This window comes from Saccopteryx leptura, chromosome 4 (assembly GCF_036850995.1).
Source record: "Saccopteryx leptura isolate mSacLep1 chromosome 4, mSacLep1_pri_phased_curated, whole genome shotgun sequence".
Taxonomy (NCBI): Eukaryota; Metazoa; Chordata; class Mammalia; order Chiroptera; family Emballonuridae; genus Saccopteryx; species Saccopteryx leptura.
This window is the reverse complement of record NC_089506.1, coordinates 977,864-996,373: the sequence shown is the minus strand read 5'-3', so window position 1 is coordinate 996,373 and position 18,510 is coordinate 977,864. Positions and strand designations below refer to the sequence as shown.

At 59.5% G+C, this 18,510-nt stretch overlaps 1 protein-coding gene across 1 annotated transcript in view; it reads right to left on the bottom strand.

The window, feature by feature from the left end:
• MYOM2 (myomesin 2) overlaps nucleotides 1-18,510 on the bottom strand; it is an 85,119-nt gene that overhangs the window by 58,618 nt on the left and 7,991 nt on the right. Inside the window, exons 3-8 of the mRNA XM_066380064.1 lie at nucleotides 17,935-18,099; nucleotides 10,686-10,824; nucleotides 10,378-10,535; nucleotides 9,400-9,492; nucleotides 3,120-3,208; nucleotides 251-301 (exon numbers count right to left, since the gene is read on the bottom strand). Of these exons, the coding sequence (XP_066236161.1) occupies nucleotides 251-301; nucleotides 3,120-3,208; nucleotides 9,400-9,492; nucleotides 10,378-10,535; nucleotides 10,686-10,824; nucleotides 17,935-18,099 (695 nt within the window). The remainder of the gene's footprint in view (nucleotides 1-250; nucleotides 302-3,119; nucleotides 3,209-9,399; nucleotides 9,493-10,377; nucleotides 10,536-10,685; nucleotides 10,825-17,934; nucleotides 18,100-18,510) is intronic.

The following is an 18,510-nucleotide window of genomic DNA, read 5'->3' as shown; positions in this document are numbered from 1 at the left end:
CAGAAACACGGCAACAGCCTGCATCCTGGTCAGGGCTTGGGGTTCCTGTTTGTTCCCCAGTTCACGAGGGTCTAAAACCACCGCCTCCCATGGCCTCACATCAGAGCCAACTCACTGTCAAGACTGACAGCGGCCGGGGAAACCCGAGAGCTTTGGGGACTTTGACAAAAAGTCTTTGACATTTAGAAAATAAATTTTTCATCAGGTGCTCTGTCACTATCACCCCAAAAAAGAAAAAAAGCTGACTTACATCCAACCGGGAGTCCCACGGAGCAGAACGGCTCCTCGTCCCCTCGGAACCCTGCGAGACAGCGGGTGCGTGGGTGAGCGTGGCACGGAGGCCAGAGGGCGCCAGGCGTGCCCCGCCCATGGGCACCACTCACTTCTCACCACCACCCCCGCCCGTGGGCACACACTCACTTCTCACCACCCCCGCCCATGGGCACACACTCACTTCTCACCACCACCCCGCCCGTGGGCACACACTCACTTCTCACCACTACCCCGCCCGTGGGCACACACTCACTTCTCACCGCCCCCCGCCCGTGGGCACACACTCACTTCTCACCACCACCACCCCCGCCCGTGGGCACACACTCACTTCTCACCACCACCACCCCCGCCCGTGGGCACACACTCACTTCTCACCACCCCTGCCCACGGGCACACACTCACTTCTCACCACCACCACCCCCGCCCGTGGGCACACACTCACTTCTCACCACCGCCCCCGCCCACAGGCACACACTCACTTCTCACCACCACCGCCCCCGCCCACAGGCACACACTCACTTCTCACCACCCCCGCCCATGGGCACACACTCACTTCTCACCACCACCCAGCCCGTGGGCACACACTCACTTCTCACCACTACCCCGCCCGTGGGCACACACTCACTTCTCACCGCCCCCGCCCGTGGGCACACACTCACTTCTCACCACCACCACCCCCGCCCACGGGCACACACTCACTTCTCACCACCCCCGCCCGTGGGCACACACTCACTTCTCACCACCCCCGCCCACGGGCACACACTCACTTCTCACCACCACCACCCCCGCCCGTGGGCACACACTCACTTCTCACCACCCCTGCCCACGGGCACACACTCACTTCTCACCACCACCACCACCGCCCGTGGGCACACACTCACTTCTCACCACCACCACCCCCGCCCGTGGGCACACACTCACTTCTCACCACCGCCCCCGCCCACAGGCACACACTCACTTCTCACCACCACCGCCCCCGCCCACAGGCACACACTCACTTCTCACCACCACCGCCCCCGCCCACAGGCACACACTCACTTCTCACCACCACCGCCCCCGCCCACAGGCACACACTCACTTCTCACCACCACCCCCGCCCACGGGCACACACTCACTTCTCACCACCCCCGCCCATGGGCACACACTCACTTCTCACCACCACCCCCGCCCACGGGCACACACTCACTTCTCACCACCCCCGCCCGTGGGCACACACTCACTTCTCACCACCCCCGCCCACGGGCACACACTCACTTCTCACCACCCCCACCTGTGGGCACACACTCACTTCTCACCACCCCCGCCCGTGGGCACACACTCACTTCTCACCACCACCACCCCCGCCCGTGGGCACACACTCACGTCTCACCACCACCCCCGCCCACGGGCACACACTCACTTCTCACCACCACCACCCCCACCCGTGGGCACACACTCACTTCTCACCACCCCCGCCCACGGGCACACACTCACTTCTCACCACCACCACCCCCGCCCGTGGGCACACACTCACTTCTCACCACCACCCCGCCCACAGGCACACACTCACTTCTCACCACCACCCCCGCCCACAGGCACACACTCACTTCTCACCACCACCCCGCCCACAGGCACACACTCACTTCTCACCACCACCCCCGCCCACGGGCACACACTCACTTCTCACCACCACCCCGCCCGTGGGCACACACTCACTTCTCACCACCACCCCGCCCGTGGGCACACACTCACTTCTCACCACCACCCCGCCCGTGGGCACACACTCACTTCTCACCACCACCACCCCCGCCCGTGGGCACACACTCACTTCTCACCACCACCGCCGCGCTGGTGGACACACACTCACTTCTCACCACCCCCACCTGTGGGCACACACTCACTTCTCACCACCACCACCCCCGCCCGTGGGCACACACTCACTTCTCACCACCACCGCCCCCGCCCACAGGCACACACTCACTTCTCACCACCACCCCCACCTGTGGGCACACACTCACTTCTCACCATCACCCCGCCCGTGGGCACACACTCACTTCTCACTGCCCCCGCCCGTGGGCACACACTCACTTCTCACCGCCCCCGCCCGTGGGCACACACTCACTTCTCACCACCACCCCCGCCCGTGGGCACACACTCACTTCTCACTGCCCCCGCCCGTGGGCACACACTCACTTCTCACCACCCCCGCCCGTGGGCACACACTCACTTCTCACCACCACCCCCGCCCGTGGGCACACACTCACTTCTCACCACCACCACCCCCGCCCGTGGGCACACACTCACTTCTCACCACCCCCGCCCGTGGGCACACACTCACTTCTCACCACCACCGCCCGTGGGCACACACTCACTTCTCACCACCCCCGCCCGTGGGCACACACTCACTTCTCACCACCACCCCCGCCCGTGGGCACACACTCACTTCTCACCACCACCACCCCCGCCCGTGGGCACACACTCACTTCTCACCGCCCCCGCCCGTGGGCACACACTCACTTCTCACCACCCCCGCCCGTGGGCACACACTCACTTCTCACCGCCCCCCGCCCGTGGGCACACACTCACTTCTCACCACCACCCCCGCCCGTGGGCACACACTCACTTCTCACCGCCCCCGCCCGTGGGCACACACTCACTTCTCACCACCACCCCCGCCCGTGGGCACACACTCACTTCTCACCACCACCCCCGCCCGTGGGCACACACTCACTTCTCACCGCCCCCGCCCGTGGGCACACACTCACTTCTCACCACCCCCACCCACGGGCACACACTCACTTCTCACCACCACCGCCCACAGGCACACACTCACTTCTCACCACCCCCGCCCGTGGGCACACACTCACTTCTCACCACCACCGCCGCGCTGGTGGACACCTGCCCGTGCACGTTCGTGGCCACCGCGGAGTAGGTGGCTGTGTCGTCAAAGTGTGCCCTTGGAGGGAGAAAGCAAGAGAAGGCCCTCAGCCCATTGCCGGTGGCTCCGGGAAAGCCGGCGACCAGAACTGGAGCGCCCAGGTCCCTGGAAAGCAGCCCGTGTGACCCGACCCTTTGTCCGTGGGAGACGTGCCCGAGGACAACGCCAGGTCCCTCCCGCGCCCGGTGGAACCACAGCCACGGCGAGGTCTGGCCTGACTGGGACCTCAGGACAAATGAATGTGTGTGTTTTAAGCCACAAGAGCATACCTACTGCGTGCCTGCACTTCGCTCGGGCGACCCACGACTTAATCAGACCGTGTGCGTTTGAAAACGCTGTGACGCGTCAGAGAGCCGGGGCATCTGGCATGCTTGCTACTCAGTAAAGCCCATCGCGGGACTCCTGGACGAGACGTCCCCAGAGCATGCCCCCCCTCCTCCGTCCCTGCCAGTCACCCCGACAGGGAAGCTCCGGGCGTCCCCAGAACACGCCCCCCTCCTCCGTCCCCGCCAGCCTCCCGACAGGGCAGCGCGGGCTGCTCGGCATCTTGAGAACTGCGCTTAACCCGTGTAGGCCGGAGGTCGAAATTATTAAAATTCAGTTCTTCAAAAAATTTTCTGAAAATTCGCATCACTTTTGGACAAGCTGCCATCACGCCAGGCTCTGTGGCAGTGACGACCCCTGGGCACCACGTGGTGACACGCACCCTCGGGGCAGGTGTGGGTGAACAGTCAGACCTCGGTGGTGACCTTGAGCAGCAGGATATAAATAATGCCCACGTCACCATGAGGTGTGAATGGGTTCATTGTTTCCATGGCTCCTGGGCTGGACCAGCTGGAGGGGACCAGGAGGAGGAAAGTTGGACAGACGGATGGATGGTGACAGTGAGCCGACGGACGGTGACAGTGAGCCGCTCACACACGGAGGAGGCGCAGAGACATCTGCCTGCCAAAGCCCCAGGGATCGTCTCCCAGAGGGTTTTAACCTGCTTTTCACTTGACTCACTAATTAAGATCCCACATTAGGACGGGGACCGACCTAACACTTCAGCGCGGACGGGCTCACCAATTAGCACCTGGTGCTTAGCAGGAGGGATGCAGGGGAGCTCCGCCCGCCCCGTCCCACTCGGCGGCCAGACCTCAGGCAGCAGCAGGTGTACGTGTGTCCCTGCCCTAGAGAGCGGGTCCTCCGCTCTCGGCAGGTCTGTGAACAAGGCCACCACCCCCAAAACCTTCAGACCCACCGACAGACGCCATCATCCCCACGGCAGGCGTGGGCGTGCTGGGAAAGCCAGAACCTCTGGTGACGTTCACGCCTGGTCACTCGGTCTGCATGTCCCTTTGGTGACAGTTTTACGCTATGGAAACCGTACGGAAGTGCATGGGACCGTGGTGCAGGGGCTGGACCACCAGAAGGAGGGTCCCAGGCAGGGCGAGTCGGTGAGTCGGGTCGGGTCAACTTTGAGGACACTCTGCCCAAGGGAGGACCTTGCCCGTGGGGTGATGCGGGGACAGGGCTTTGCCCCCCACACACCCCTGCGTCCCTGGGAGACCCGACTTTCTGTCCCTCCTGGCCACACAGCCTTTAGCTCACGCTGCAACCCAGTAAGGAGGTCAAAGGGTCTTATTTCCTGCCTGGACTGGTTCCCAGGACAGGCCGAGACCGTTCTTACAAACTTCCAAGAGTTTGTAACCAGCGTCTCCATGGGGACAAACTTCGGACATGTGCCCCTTTCAAAGGTGGGCAGACAAAGGTCTGTGTGGCGTCTGACTCTCTCCCGGGTTGTCAGGGCCCCGGGTCTTCACGCTGGACCTTGGCACCGGATTTAAAATTTAGCTCAAGTTAGAATTTGAATATCACCATCTAAAAATAAAGTTCAAGAAGAGGGTTAGCCCCACAGTCACTCTGCAATAGAGGGGTGGGGTAGAGAGAGTGATAAAAACAAACAAACCCGGAGGCACTGTCCCCTGCACTGTTACCAAACATGAGAACAGCATGAAAATTCTTTGAGGAACAGAGCTCATGCCGGGAGACCCCAGAGCACGCCCCCTGGGTCCGGGGACGGTGTCTGGTTCAGCCCGAGCCGAGCAGCCCCCAGGTCGGGGCTCCATGCTGCCCTCAGCACTTCAAGAATCCGCAGCAGTGGCCAAAGGACATTCATAGGAACAGATGTCACCCTGTAACGGGAGCCGAGGCCCAGTCCCCAGCAGCACCCGCCGCCCGGCCGGAGCCGCTCAGATCCGATGACAGGGACTCAGCACATCGGGTCGAGCAGCTGAGGGCAGCCCGCGTGGGCTTCCCCGGGCTCCTTTTCTGAAGGACTGCTTCTGTTTAAAGTGTCCCTGCAGCCCTGGCCGGGCAGCTCAGCTGGTTAGAACATCATCCCGACACACCAAGGTGGCAGGTTCGATCCCCAGTCAGGGCACATACAAGAATCAACCGACGAATGCATGAATAAGAGGAACAACAACTCTCTCTCTCTCTCTCTCTCTCTCTCTCTAAAAATCGATCAGTAAATAAAAAAATTAAATACCAACAGGTAAGAGAGTTGTTGTGAGAAAAGTAGCCTTGGGAGTTTCCTTTGCACAAAGTCCTGGCGTATCAGCAGACCATGCAAAACCCCAGTGCACGCAGGGACACAGGCACACAGGGACACAGGGGTCCCCACCTGTGCCCACCAGACCCCAGGGCTCAGCATTATCCTGGAGGCCCACACCAGCCAGAGGGTGACTGTGTTCATCCTTGAGAAATGAAAATAGCCTTTCTTTTTAAACCAATTACTAAAATACAGCTTGGACAAAAGCCACGTGGCAGCTCACACGGACCCACCCGACTGCCAGCAGTCACATGCAGCCAGATTAGAGCAGACGTCCCAGAATAAATGAGCTCTCCCGACACGGAGGTGACGCTCTCCTTCTAGGCAGCATGGCCCGTTGCCTGTGAAAGTGTCCAGTCACCGTGGGCATCAGGGGAGGGTTACACTGAGACACGCAGCGCAGGGGCCAGACAACCCACCCTCCAGGGGGCCGTGCCCCCAGCCCTGGGCACCCAGCTCACAGTGAAGCTCCAAACTGCCACTGTTCTTGTCACCTCCTGGTCACAAACAGCCCAGGTCCAACCCATAAGCAAACCCTATTGGCAATGCCTTCTGGTCTGCGTTGAGTCGGCCCTTCTTGCCTGCCCACTCTGGGCCTGCATTTCAGTAAAACTCCCACCATCTGCCCTCTGTCCACTCTTGGTCACTGGGAGCCTGTCGCTTCTCTGTTCCAGTTTTCTCTTCACCCTTGAGGAAAAGCCGGCATCCTTGCAACGGCCCAGGGGGTCCATGGTGACCACAGGCCTTACCTACACCTCCGGCCTCCTGTCCTGTGACTCCCACCAAACAGGACAGCCCAAGGACTGCAGACAGCTTCCTGGAGCCTCTGCTGCCATCCCTGCCCCACCCCCATCTCCTGCAGGTCTGGCTCAGGACACGTCATCTCGATGGAGGCCAACCAGCCACCATACCCAACACTACAACCCACCCACTCCAGGACCCCTGCCCTCTCCCTGAACCCAGCATCCATCATCTTCTTATTTTCTGTGTAAGTCACTTTCTATTAGGCTTGTGGTTCACTTCTGCCGTCCCTATGTTCGAAGCAAGACCTCCAAACCAGAATTTTGGTTTGGGTCCTGTGTCCAAGCATCTAGAACAGTCCTGGAATGCCAGAGTTTCTCCATGGGCAATGCCACTCCAGCCACAAGGCCAGGGCCGCCAGCTTCTCTAAGGACCCCCAGGTTTAGCCCTGACTGGTTGGCTCAGTAGATAGAGTGTTTGCCCAGTGTATGGACGTCCCAAGTTCAATTCCCAGTCAGGGAACACAAGAGAAGCAACCATCTGCTTCTCCACCCTTCTCTTTTTTCCTCTCTTCTCTTCCCACAGCCAGTGGCTCAACTGGTTTGAGCATTGGCCCCAGCCACTAAGAATAGTTCAGTTGGTCTGAGCATCAGCCTCAGGCACTAACAATAGCTCAGTTGATTCAAGCATCAGCCCCAGTTCAGGGTTGCCAGGTGGATCCCAGTTGGGGTACATGCAGAAGTCTGTTTCACTATCTCCCCTCTTCTCACTTAAAAAAAATCCCAGCTTTACCTAGAGAAACAAGGTGAGGACTCATCACACAGTTAACACCTGTTAGCACCTTTTAACATCTCTTCTAAGTAACCTGCCAGTGGAACTCTGGTTCTGGTGGGAAGCCTTCCAGACCACGAGGAGGCTCCTGGGAGTCTGTGTCTGACTGTTGAGGAGGCGGTGAGGGTCGGGAGAGGGAACACAGGGGAGCCGGCATGGTGGGCCCGGCTCTTTGGGAGCCCAGGCCTGGGGTGTGGACAAGGGGCATGCGGAGGCTGGGCTCCCACCCAGAGTCTACACTGAGCCCAGTTACAATGTAGTCACAGCATTTCACTTTTGTGATACTAAAACCCATACACTCATCCTCTCAAATGTCCTCCTGGACTGTGTGCACCAGGGTCCCCCACCTTTTCCTGAAAAGCTTTGCTATAACTCACTGCGCACACAAATGCCATACGTTTACATGACAGATACAGAAACACATTCTATGCCATCCTCAGGGTAACCCTATCAGCAAACGGCAAAAGCAACGTTTACCTGACCCCTGATCATTACCCCAGAAGGATTGCAGTTCCTGACAGGCTCATGGCTGTGACCCAGCTCACAGCTTGGTGGCTGACTGGGGACCAAGCCTAGTCACTGTCTCCCACACACTGTGTGCATTTTTTTTTTTTACAGGGACAGAGAGAGAGAGTCAGAGAGAGGGATAGACAGGGACAGACAGACAGGAACGGAGAGAGATGAGAAGCATCAATCATCAGGTTTTTTGTTGCGACACCTTAGTTGTTCATTGATTGCTTTCTCATATGTGCCTTGACTGCAGGCCTTCAGCAGACCGAGAAATCCCTTGCTCGAGCCAGAGACCTTGGGTCCAAGCTGGTGAGCTTTGCTCAAACCAGATGAGCCCACGCTCAAGCTGGCGACCTCGGGGCCTCGAACCTGGGTCCTCCGCATCCCAGTCTGATGCTCTGTCCACTGCGCCACCGCCTGGTCAGGCCACACTGTGTGCATTTTAATTACCGTACATGAAGTCATCAATTTTTGGAGAATGGGGTTGTGCAGATAAGAAAAAAATGGATTGCGTGACACTATAATCTTTCTGTAAAATATCAAAATCGTGTACACAGAGAAACAGAAAAGGATAGGAGAACCTCACTTCTGTAAAAAAAAAAAAAAATCAGTTTGTGTGTATGTTCAGACCCGTGGTTGTGTCAGGATAAAAGCCATGTTATACACCAATAAACGGCACTGGGTCTTAGAAACATGGGTAATTTATGTCTTCTTTTACTTACCTGTACTTTCTACGTTTTTTCCATTTGTTCTGAGAAAAAATAACGTTCTATTTCTCTGCAGAGTCTGAGCTTAGGGACTGTTGTTCACCCCGGGGCACGGGGCACGGGGCACGGTGCAGCCCGGCTGCTCACCAGCTGAGGGAATGACCTTCCCTGCACCTGGAACCCCGCCTTCCCCGCACCCCTGATTCTCTCTGTTCCCAGAGGAGGCTCAAGGGGCTACTGACCTTGCGCCCCTGCGGCCCAGAGATGGGGAAGGGGAATGGTACCCGCATCGTGACCTCAGAAAGCCCAGTGACGCTGCGTGGGATGCACCCAGTTGGGGTTCGGCCTGACCTCGTGTATGAATCGGAGCTCAGGTTCTCCACACTGACCTGCTGAGGCAGGTGCTGCGGCCGGCCCACACCCGTAGGTATCAGCGAGCATGCGCGGCCCGCACTTGTAGGTGTCAGCGCACATGCGCGGCCCGCACCCGTAGGTGTCAGTGCGCACGCGTGGCCCGCACCTGTAGGTATCAGCGCGCATGCGCGGCCCGCACTTGTAGGTGTCAGCGCACACGGGTGGCCCGCACCGTAGGTGTCAGCGCGCATGCGCGGCCCGCACCCGTAGGTGTCAGTGCGCACGCACGGCCCTCACCCGTAGGTATCAGCGCACATGCGCGACCCGCACCTGTAGGTGTCAGTGTGCATACATGGCCTTTACCTGTAGGTATCAGCGCGCATGCATGGTCTTTACCTGTAGGTATCAGCGCGCATGCGCAGCCCTCACCCGTATATATCAGTGCGCAAGCGCGGCCCGCACCCCCTCACCTGTTGATCTCCAGCGTGTGCACACCATACGTGCTCTCGATCCTGTACTTGCCGGGTTCTGCTGCCTGGCTGATGAGACTGCCGTCTTTGTACCTGCAGGAGGAGACAGCCACGTTAAAGCGGGACAGACATGCCCCAGCCCTCCTCATGGTCCTCTGATAGGTCACCGGCCGCTGCACGCGTGATTCTCAGTGTCACAGGTGGTGGCCGAGGAGCGCCTGGGGGACGCCAGAGCCCACATTCGCGGCCTACGCAAGGACGGAGCAGCTCTTGCTGAACTCCGACTGCTAGGCGCTCCTGGGCCGAGGACAGATGTGTCAAAGGCCCCTTGCACCCTGTTGGGAATTCAGGATCTAGCCATTCCCTGAGAAAACAAATGGAACCGATGTCGGCTGGGCCCCAGACTGGCCTCCCTGGGCCTCTACACAGCAGGGACATGCAGGGAGAGCTCTGGGGGTTCCAGCCACTCTGATCCTGACCTGAGGGAACTGCCCCTCAGCCCACCCAGGGCAGCAGATCCGTGTCCCAAGGCCAGAGTGCAGGTCTCGGCCACACGGGAAATGTCTGTGGTGCGTGTAGGAGGCCGCAGACCTTGGGGACTGTTACCACGTGCAGCAAGACACGTGAACACAGACACAGCGAGGGTGACCCTGAGGGCCTGGGGGCTCAGAGAGGTAACTGCACAGTCACCCTGCCCCAGGCCAGGAGTTCAGTCTCCACAGACTGGGGACATAGCCGTGGAAGGCAGGTCCTCGCAGAATAAAAGTCCTCCGGAACCTCGCTGAGCCCATCACTAAGAAGTGCCAGCCCTGTGTGTTTACAACAGGCCCCGAGTGTTCTGTGGACCTGCTCCCCACGTGGCTCAACCACGGCCATCTGTGGAGTGGCCATCGGCCGCGTGGCCCTGGCGTGGCCCCTCGGCCTTCCTGCAGGCTCCTACGCGATGTGGCCGCGCTCGGCCCAGGGGACCCCACTCACCACTGCACGACGGGCGTGGGGAAGCCCTGCACAGTGAAGCAGAGCCTCACGGACATCTTCTCCCAGACCGTGTGGGACCTCAGCTTGACCAGGATCTCGGGGGCCCTCCTTATCCGCTCCTCGAACATGTGGCTCTCCCAGGCCAGCTTGTTCTCCATCTGTCCCCAGGAAGCACGGACGGTCAGTGTGTGGCAGAGAAGACACGCTCCGTGGGCAAGCAAGGCCCTCTGCCGTCAGGCCACAGGAGCGTCCCACAGGCCGACCGCCACCCTCGGCCACCTCTGTGAGACACCCCGGGACCCACCTACCATGTGCTGGACGGCGTACTTGTCCAGCTTCTCCCGCGCCTCCGTGCGGGCCAGGTGCACGTTCTCCTCCAGCTCGGCCAGCTCGTTGAGGTAACGCTGCCGCTTGGCCTCTCCGTACAAAGCCACCAGGGACTGGTACCTGCAGGGACAAAGAAGGGACATCGCTGGCACAGCGCCCGGGAGAGGGCGCCTGGTGACGGGAGGCGGGGAGCCAGGCGTGTCTCTCCCAGGACCGTCCTAGGCTGGGCGTGGGGAGAACAGGGGACACTCTGCCTTTCTCCTCCCTTCCAGGGCGCGTGTGCAGGTGTGCTGCCCCACAGGTGAGGCTGCGGAGGAGGGGGCGCGTTTTATAAATAAAACAGAGACTTATGAGTAAACACTCCTGCTTCCTTCGGGGGGTGTGCGCCTTCAGAGTCGCCTGGAGGTCTGCACACTGCACCTTGAACGGTGGCCGTGAGCGGCCCCATGTGACTGTCATACCGTTCCTGGTGTGCCACACACAGGAGGTGCCCTCACGTGGAGGATCACAGTGACAGACAGCAGGCCCTGGACACAGGCAGAAGGTGGACTTCTTCAGCTCAGGACGTTCACCTGGCCACGCACACGCAGCCGCTGCTCAACACCGGCCAGGTAGCATGAACAAACCATGGGCCTCACAGGACACAGTCACCCAGGTGAGGCGTCTGCTGCCTCGGGGCCCAGGACGCAATGGTCAGGGTTCTGGGGCACTGGGCCAGGGCTTGTTACGGTCAGTTCCACCAGGACAGCTGAGGACAGGCTGAGCGCCTGAGCCTGGTTCTGCGCGGTGGCAGGTAAAGCCCCGTGTGCTCCTGGGGGCTGCCCCCTCTGAGCAAATCCAGGGCTGAGTCAAAGCCTTCCGCGTTCATGGAGACAGGTTAGAAATAAGTCCGCGTTCTAGAAAAGTACAAAGGCCGAAATAAGCAGTTCAACTTCGTCCGTCCATGGGGCAGAGAAACGAGGCTCTCCTTCCTTCTGGTCTGGTCACCTTTGTGAGCCCCCCAAAACAACCCCCCTCGCCTGGGCACCCCGCTCAGAGCCTCCTGTGCCCCTCACCACAGCATCCCTGGGTCCCAGCAGGATGAGGACACCTGCTAGGCTGCTCGCTCCTGCCCTGTGACTGTCCTCTCCCCAGAGAGGTGTCCCTTTCGTCCCATTCTGTCCTTCAAGGCTCGTCTCAACAGCCATGGTGTCCATGAAGGCACTCCTGACCCTTCCCTCCCCTTTGAACCCCAAAGCTCTTCCTACGTCTCCATAGCCTCGTGACAATGACTGTGTGTGCATGTCAACCCACACTCGACCCCACCACCTGGCAGGACACAGGTGCCTTCAGAATTTGGGTCAGTGCCTCATCAACGAACCCCTCCATGACCATGCATGGCAGGTGCCTAGTGAGTGTCCCTTAGTCTGAACTGGAGCAGAGAGAGGCGAGCTAGGACTGGGAAGAGTGTCCAGCATGGCCTGGGAAGGGACAGAGGCCAGACGCTGAACTCGGGTGTCAGCAGCAGCACACACGGTGCGTGTGGGAGAGGTGGCCCCTGTGACGAGGCAGGGCGTCTGGAGTCAGGGACTGTACGTGGCACGTGTGCCGGAGGCATGCAGGGAGCCATCAGAGATGGAACTTTGGGGTGCAGTTTCCAAGCCAGGACACCAGACACGGGTCAGCACCTCCCCACACGGAACAGGGAGCTGGTGGCAGGAGCTTGGGAAGTTTGGATCACATAACGAATTTCAGAGAACTCTGCAGCTTCTTCATAGAGAAACGTGAGTGAGGAACTAGAAAAACTAAGCCGAGAACCCAGCACCGCGTCCCCTCCTCATCACTCTGACATCCCCGTCCCGCGTCCCCTCCTCGTCACTCTGACATCTCCCCGTCCCGCGTCCCCTCGTCACTCTGACATCCCGCGTCCCCTCTTCGTCACTCTGACATCCCATGTCCCCTCCTCGTCACTCTGACGTCCCCGTCCCGCATCCCCTCCTCGTCACTCTGACATCCCGTGTCCCCTCCTCGTCACTCTGACATCCCGTGTCCCCTCCTCGTCACTCTGACGTCCCCGTCCCGCGTCCCCTCCTCATCACTCTGACGTCCCCGTCCCGCGTCCCCTCCTCGTCACTCTGACGTCCCCGTCCCGCGTCCCCTCCTCATCACTCTGACGTCCCCGTCCCGTGTCCCCTCGTCACTCTGACGTCCCCGTCCCGCGTCCCCTCCTCATCACTCTGACATCTCCCCGTCCCACGTCCCCTCCTCGTCACTCTGACATCCCGTGTCCCCTCCTCGTCACTCTGATGTCTCCCCGCCCCGTGTCCCCTCCTCGTCACTCTGATGTCTCCCCGCCCCGTGTCCCCTCCTCGTCACTCTGATGTCTCCCCGCCCCGTGTCCCCTCCTCGTCACTCTGATGTCTCCCCGCCCCGTGTCCCCTCCTCGTCACTCTGATGTCTCCCCACCCCGTGTCCCCTTCCCGTCACTCTGACGTCCCCATCCCGTGTCCCCTCCTCGTCACTCTGACATCCTGTCCCGTGTCCCCTCCTCGTCACTCTGACATCCCCGTCCCGCGTCCCCTCCTCGTCACTCTGACATCTCCCCGTCCCGTGTCCCCTCCTCATCACTCTGACATCCCCGTCCCGCGTCCCCTCCTCGTCACTCTGACGTCCTTGTCCCGTGTCCCCTCCTCGTCACTCTGACGTCTCCCCATCCCGCGTCCCCTCCTTGTCACTCTGACATCCCCGCCCCATGTCCCCTCCAGGATGGACACGCTGGCTTTCACGCAGAGGTCCCCACGCTAGCCTGTGGTTTTCAGCTCAGAGACCTCTGCTTGAAGCATCTCTCCTTTGCCGACCCCCAAACCAGAGCCCCAGCATCCTCTTCTAAGCCCTTGCTGTCACCCTCAGGGCACAGACGTGGAGGCCACGTGCTGGGGTTCAGGTGTGCACAGGTATGTGCTGATGACACCTGTCATGCCCAGCAGGGTAGAGAGAGGTCTGCCTGGCTGCACTGCACCCCCAGGAACCAGGTGCATGAGGGGGTGTGTGTCAAAGAAACGGGTGAGCCATCGTCCCAGGAGGCTTGAGGACAGGTCCTGCTAAGTAAGTGACAGAGGGGACAGACCTCTGTGGGCCTCACGCTGTCGTGATCCCCGCGATCAGAGTCTGAAGTCAGGCCTGATGCTGTTTAAACCGTCTGTGTGTGAGGGACCGGCCCAGGGCCTCCTGTATCTAACTCTTTATAATTTGGAATAAATGTTGGCACTGGAGTCTCTCCCCCCTCCCAAGCTCACACACTCCTGTCGATCTGCGAGGGGTGACGTGACTCGGGCCCCGTGTGCAGATCTTGTCCCTGGTCGTGCGTGCACGCTTATGGAAAGACCCTGGAGAGCCTGTGTGAGGACCACACCCGTTTCTCTCCAGGACAGGAGTGAAGGCGGGAAGGGGCGTTTCCAATCTGCTGTGTCTTCTGGGAGGGTGTCGGGGAGCCCCGGGGCAGGAGTGAAGGTGGGAAGGGGCGTTTCCAATCTGCTGTGTCTTCTGGGAGGGTGTCGGGGAGCCCCAGGACAGGCCGGGGCCCCGCTGGGACTCTCTCCGTGTGGAGACACAGCAGTGACTCAGCAATGGACCCACAGCTCCGTGTCGGGGAGCCCCGGGGCAGGCCGGGGCCCCGCTGGAACTCTCTCCGTGGGGAGACACAGCAGTGACTCAGCAATGGACCCACAGCTCCGTGTTGGGGAGCCCCGGGGCAAGCCGGGGCCCCGCTGGGACTCTGTCCGTGTGGAGACACAGCAGTGACTCAGCAATGGACCCACAGCTCCGTGTCGGGGAGCCCCAGGACAGGCCGGGGCCCCGCTGGGACTCTCTCCGTGTGGAGACACAGCAGTGACTCAGCAATGGACCCACAGCTCCACTGTTAGCAAAGGGCCAGTGTGTGACATTAATCCAGTGTCTGCCACCGGAGGCGAGGACAAAGCCAGGGCTCCCGGGACAGGGGACGCTCAGCCAGGACTAGAATCCCGAACCCCTTTCACACTCAGTCACGCTGCACAAAGCGCTTCCTCCCTCGCCCGCCTTCAGATGGCGGGATGGAGCAGGGACTGTGACAAAATCTCAGTTCTCCCTGGCCCAGCTCACCAAAACCGCCACTCACCATAGACTCTCAGAAGAGGGAAGGCACGTGCGTGGCCCGTGAGAGTCACTGGGGGCGACCGGGGAGGCCCCGTTCCAGGGCTGAGCAGTGTCCTGCCAGGACAGCCAGACACAGACGATGGCACTGTCACCACCATCAGTGAGCAGATGGCATTTTAGGAAGATTTCCAACAGCCGGGATTGTCACAAAATGAACTCTTCAGAAACCCCACGGATTGACCACCACCGCCACCACCACCCGGCTATTCACCTTCCACATTTCACCCCTGGGGAAACTGAGGGATGGAAGTTTACACAATGTGTTCAAGGTCACAATAAGCATAATTGATAAAAATAAAATAATAAAGCTCAGGTCTTCTTCCTCCCTGCACTAAAAAAGTAAATGTAGGTAGAACCTTCTTTTTATATATAATCCAACCCATAGCTCTGGCCAGTTGATGCAGCGTCAGAGCGTTGGACCAGCATGTGGATATCCCAGGTTCAATTCCTGGTCAGGGCACATAGGAGAAGTGACCATCTGCTTCTCCACCCCTCTCTCTTCTCTCTCCCTCTCTCTTTCTCTCTTACTCTCTCTCTCTCTCTCTCTCTCAGTCATGGCTCCATTGGAGCAAGTTGACCCCAGGTGCTGAGGACAGCTCCATGACCTCCACTTCGGTGCTGGAATGGCTCTGGTTGCTGAGCAACAGCCCCAGATGGGCAGAGCATCGCCCCCTAGTGGACTTGCCAGGTGGGTGCATGCCAGAGTCTATCTGCTTCCCTTTCTCTCACTTAAGAAAATTTTTTTTAAAAATCCAACCGGCAAAACCCAGGGGTTTTTTTGTTTGTTTTGTTTTTTTTGTTTGTTTGTTTTTGTATTTTTCTGAAGCTGGAAATGGGGAGAGACAGTCAGACAGACTCCCGCATGCACCCGACCAGGATCCACCCGGCACGCCCACCAGAGGCGACGCTCTGCCCACCAGGGGGCGATGCTCTGCCCCTCCAGGGCATCGCCCTGCCGCAACCAGAGCCACTCTAGCGCCTGGGGCAGAGGCCAAGGAGCCATCCCCAGCGCCCGGGCCATCTTTGCTCCAATGGAGCCTTGGCTGCGGGAGGGGAAGAGAGAGACAGAGAGGAAGGAGGGGGGGGTGGAGAAGCAAATGGGCGCTTCTCCTATGTGCCCTGGCCAGGAATCGAACCCGGGTCCCCCGCACGCCAGGCCGACGCTCTACCGCTGAGCCAACCGGCCAGGGCCAAAACCCAGGTTTTTTAATGGACACACTTTGATAAGTGGTCCTTTTACAAAAGAAATCTTTGCTTTACAATAAAAATGAATTCATGTGGCAAATCCCCAGAAAGCATTTAAAAAGGTGATTCAAATATTAAAAAAATAAGGGTTTGTCTTTTCAGCTTGGTTTTTAATAAATTCCTTAGTCACAGAGCAACTTTCAACATGAAGACATTTACCCACATCTCCTATTACCCTCAGGTTTGACGTGTTTAGAGAAATAGAGGAACCCACCCTGTTATGTGGTGGGGAGGGGGGAGGGGAGAAACCAGAGCAGGAGCCACACGCAGCGTTCACGGGGTGTTGGACTGTTTTGTTCTTAAGAGATCAGAGCAAGATCACCACCTGTCTCTCTGGGATCTGGAAATAATTTTTGGACTGACATTCTTATTACTCCATCTCATTCCTGTGACATTTTCCCATGAGCTGAGTCCTTCAAAATGTGGAGTGTAACCAATCACAGCCCTTCGCTGCTCCCACACAGACAGCTGGTGGAAACCTGCCCCCACAACTTTGGAAAACTGTTGCTCGAGTCCACCACCCTCCCCGGAGCTATTTTCAAGCTAAAGAGGCTGGTCATGGAAATTCGGGTCGACTTCACACTGTTGGCCCGGGGGCTCTTTGACTTGACGGTCCTGCTCTGTGTGGCCAGGCTGAGGCTGAGTGTCAGGTGGGACAGCCACACACCTGTGGCCAATGCCAGAGGCAGGGGGTGGGGGTGAGGATGGGACCCCAGGCCACAGGCACCAGTTCCCAGGGCCACGAGGTTCTCTTTGCAAAACAAAAGGGGAACTTCACCCCAATAGGCCCCTTGTGGGAATTGATGGAGACAACAACGGTGGCGAATCATGAGCAATTAGAAAACAGGACCTTAAGGCTTTGACTCCAAGTGTCACCTGCCTGTCCTCCCTTGTTCCCCGACACCCAAGGTGCCTGCACTCCTCTCCTGACCTGTCCCCAGAGGGAGTCCCCAGAGGGAGTCCCCAGAGAGAGTCCCCAGAGGGAGTCCCCAGGGGGATGTGCCCTGAGGCCATCACCCCGTCCCTGGATGGAGTGCCCTGAGGCCATCACCCCGGCCCTGGATGGATGTGCCCTGAGGCCGTGACCCCGTCCCTGGAAGGATGTGCCCTGAGGCCATCACCCTGTCCCTGGATGGATGTGCCCTGAGGCCGTGACCCCGTCCTTGGAAGGATGTGCCCTGACATCGTGACCCCGTCCCTGGATGGATGTGCCCTGAGGCCATCACCCCGTCCCTGGATGGATGTGCCCTGCGGCCGTGACCCCGGCCCTGGATGGATGTGCCCTGAGGCCGTGACCTCGTCCCTGGATGGATGTACCCTGACACCGTGACCCCGTCCCTGGATGGAGTGCCCTGAGGCCATCACCCTGTCCCTGGATGGATGTGCCCTGAGGCCATCACCCTGTCCCTGGATGGATGTGCCCTGAGGCCGTGACCCCGTCCTTGGAAGGATGTGCCCTGACATCGTGACCCCGTCCCTGGATGGATGTGCCCTGAGGCCATCACCCCGGCCCTGGATGGATGTACCCTGACACCGTGACCCCATCCCTGGACGGATGTGCCCTGACATCGTGACCCCGTCCCTGGATGGATGTGCCCTGACATCGTGACCCCGTCCCTGGATGGATGTGCCCTGAGGCCGTGACCCCGTCCTTGGAAGGATGTGCCCTGACATCGTGACCCCGTCCCTGGATGGATGTGCCCTGAGGCCATCACCCCGGCCCTGGATGGATGTACCCTGACACCGTGACCCCGTCCCTGGAAGGGGAGGGATGTCGTGACCCCAGCGTCCCCAGGGGAGGGCAGAGCATACCTTCCCTTGTCCTCATGCTCGCTCTCCTCCTGCGTGGAGCTCATGCGCTTGGCGCAGAGCCTGCAGACCGTGCCCCCCTGGGACAGCGACGTCTGGCTGGAGGCTCTCTGGGACGACGACTTCTGCATGAGCGACTGCTGGGACGATGACCGGGTCGAGGTGCGTCTGGAGAGCATTGGGACACAAGGGCATTAGCACACTGGGCACGTGTCAGAGCAGATGACATCACCTCCTTACCCTCCACAGACCCCCTGCACATACACATCTGCACATATCACGTGTCAGAGCGATGACATCACCTCCTTACCCTCCACAGACCCCCTGCACATACACATCTGCACATATCACGTGTCAGAGCGATGACATCACCTCCTTACCCTCCACAGACCCCCTGCACATACACATCTGCACATATCACGTGTCAGAGCAGATGACATCACCTCCTTACCCTCCACAGACCCCCTGCACATACACATCTGCACATATGCATGCACGCACATCCGTGTACACGGTACACACACATGCAGGCTAATGTGTATGCACACACTTACCTGTGCATGACCTTGGTGCATGAAA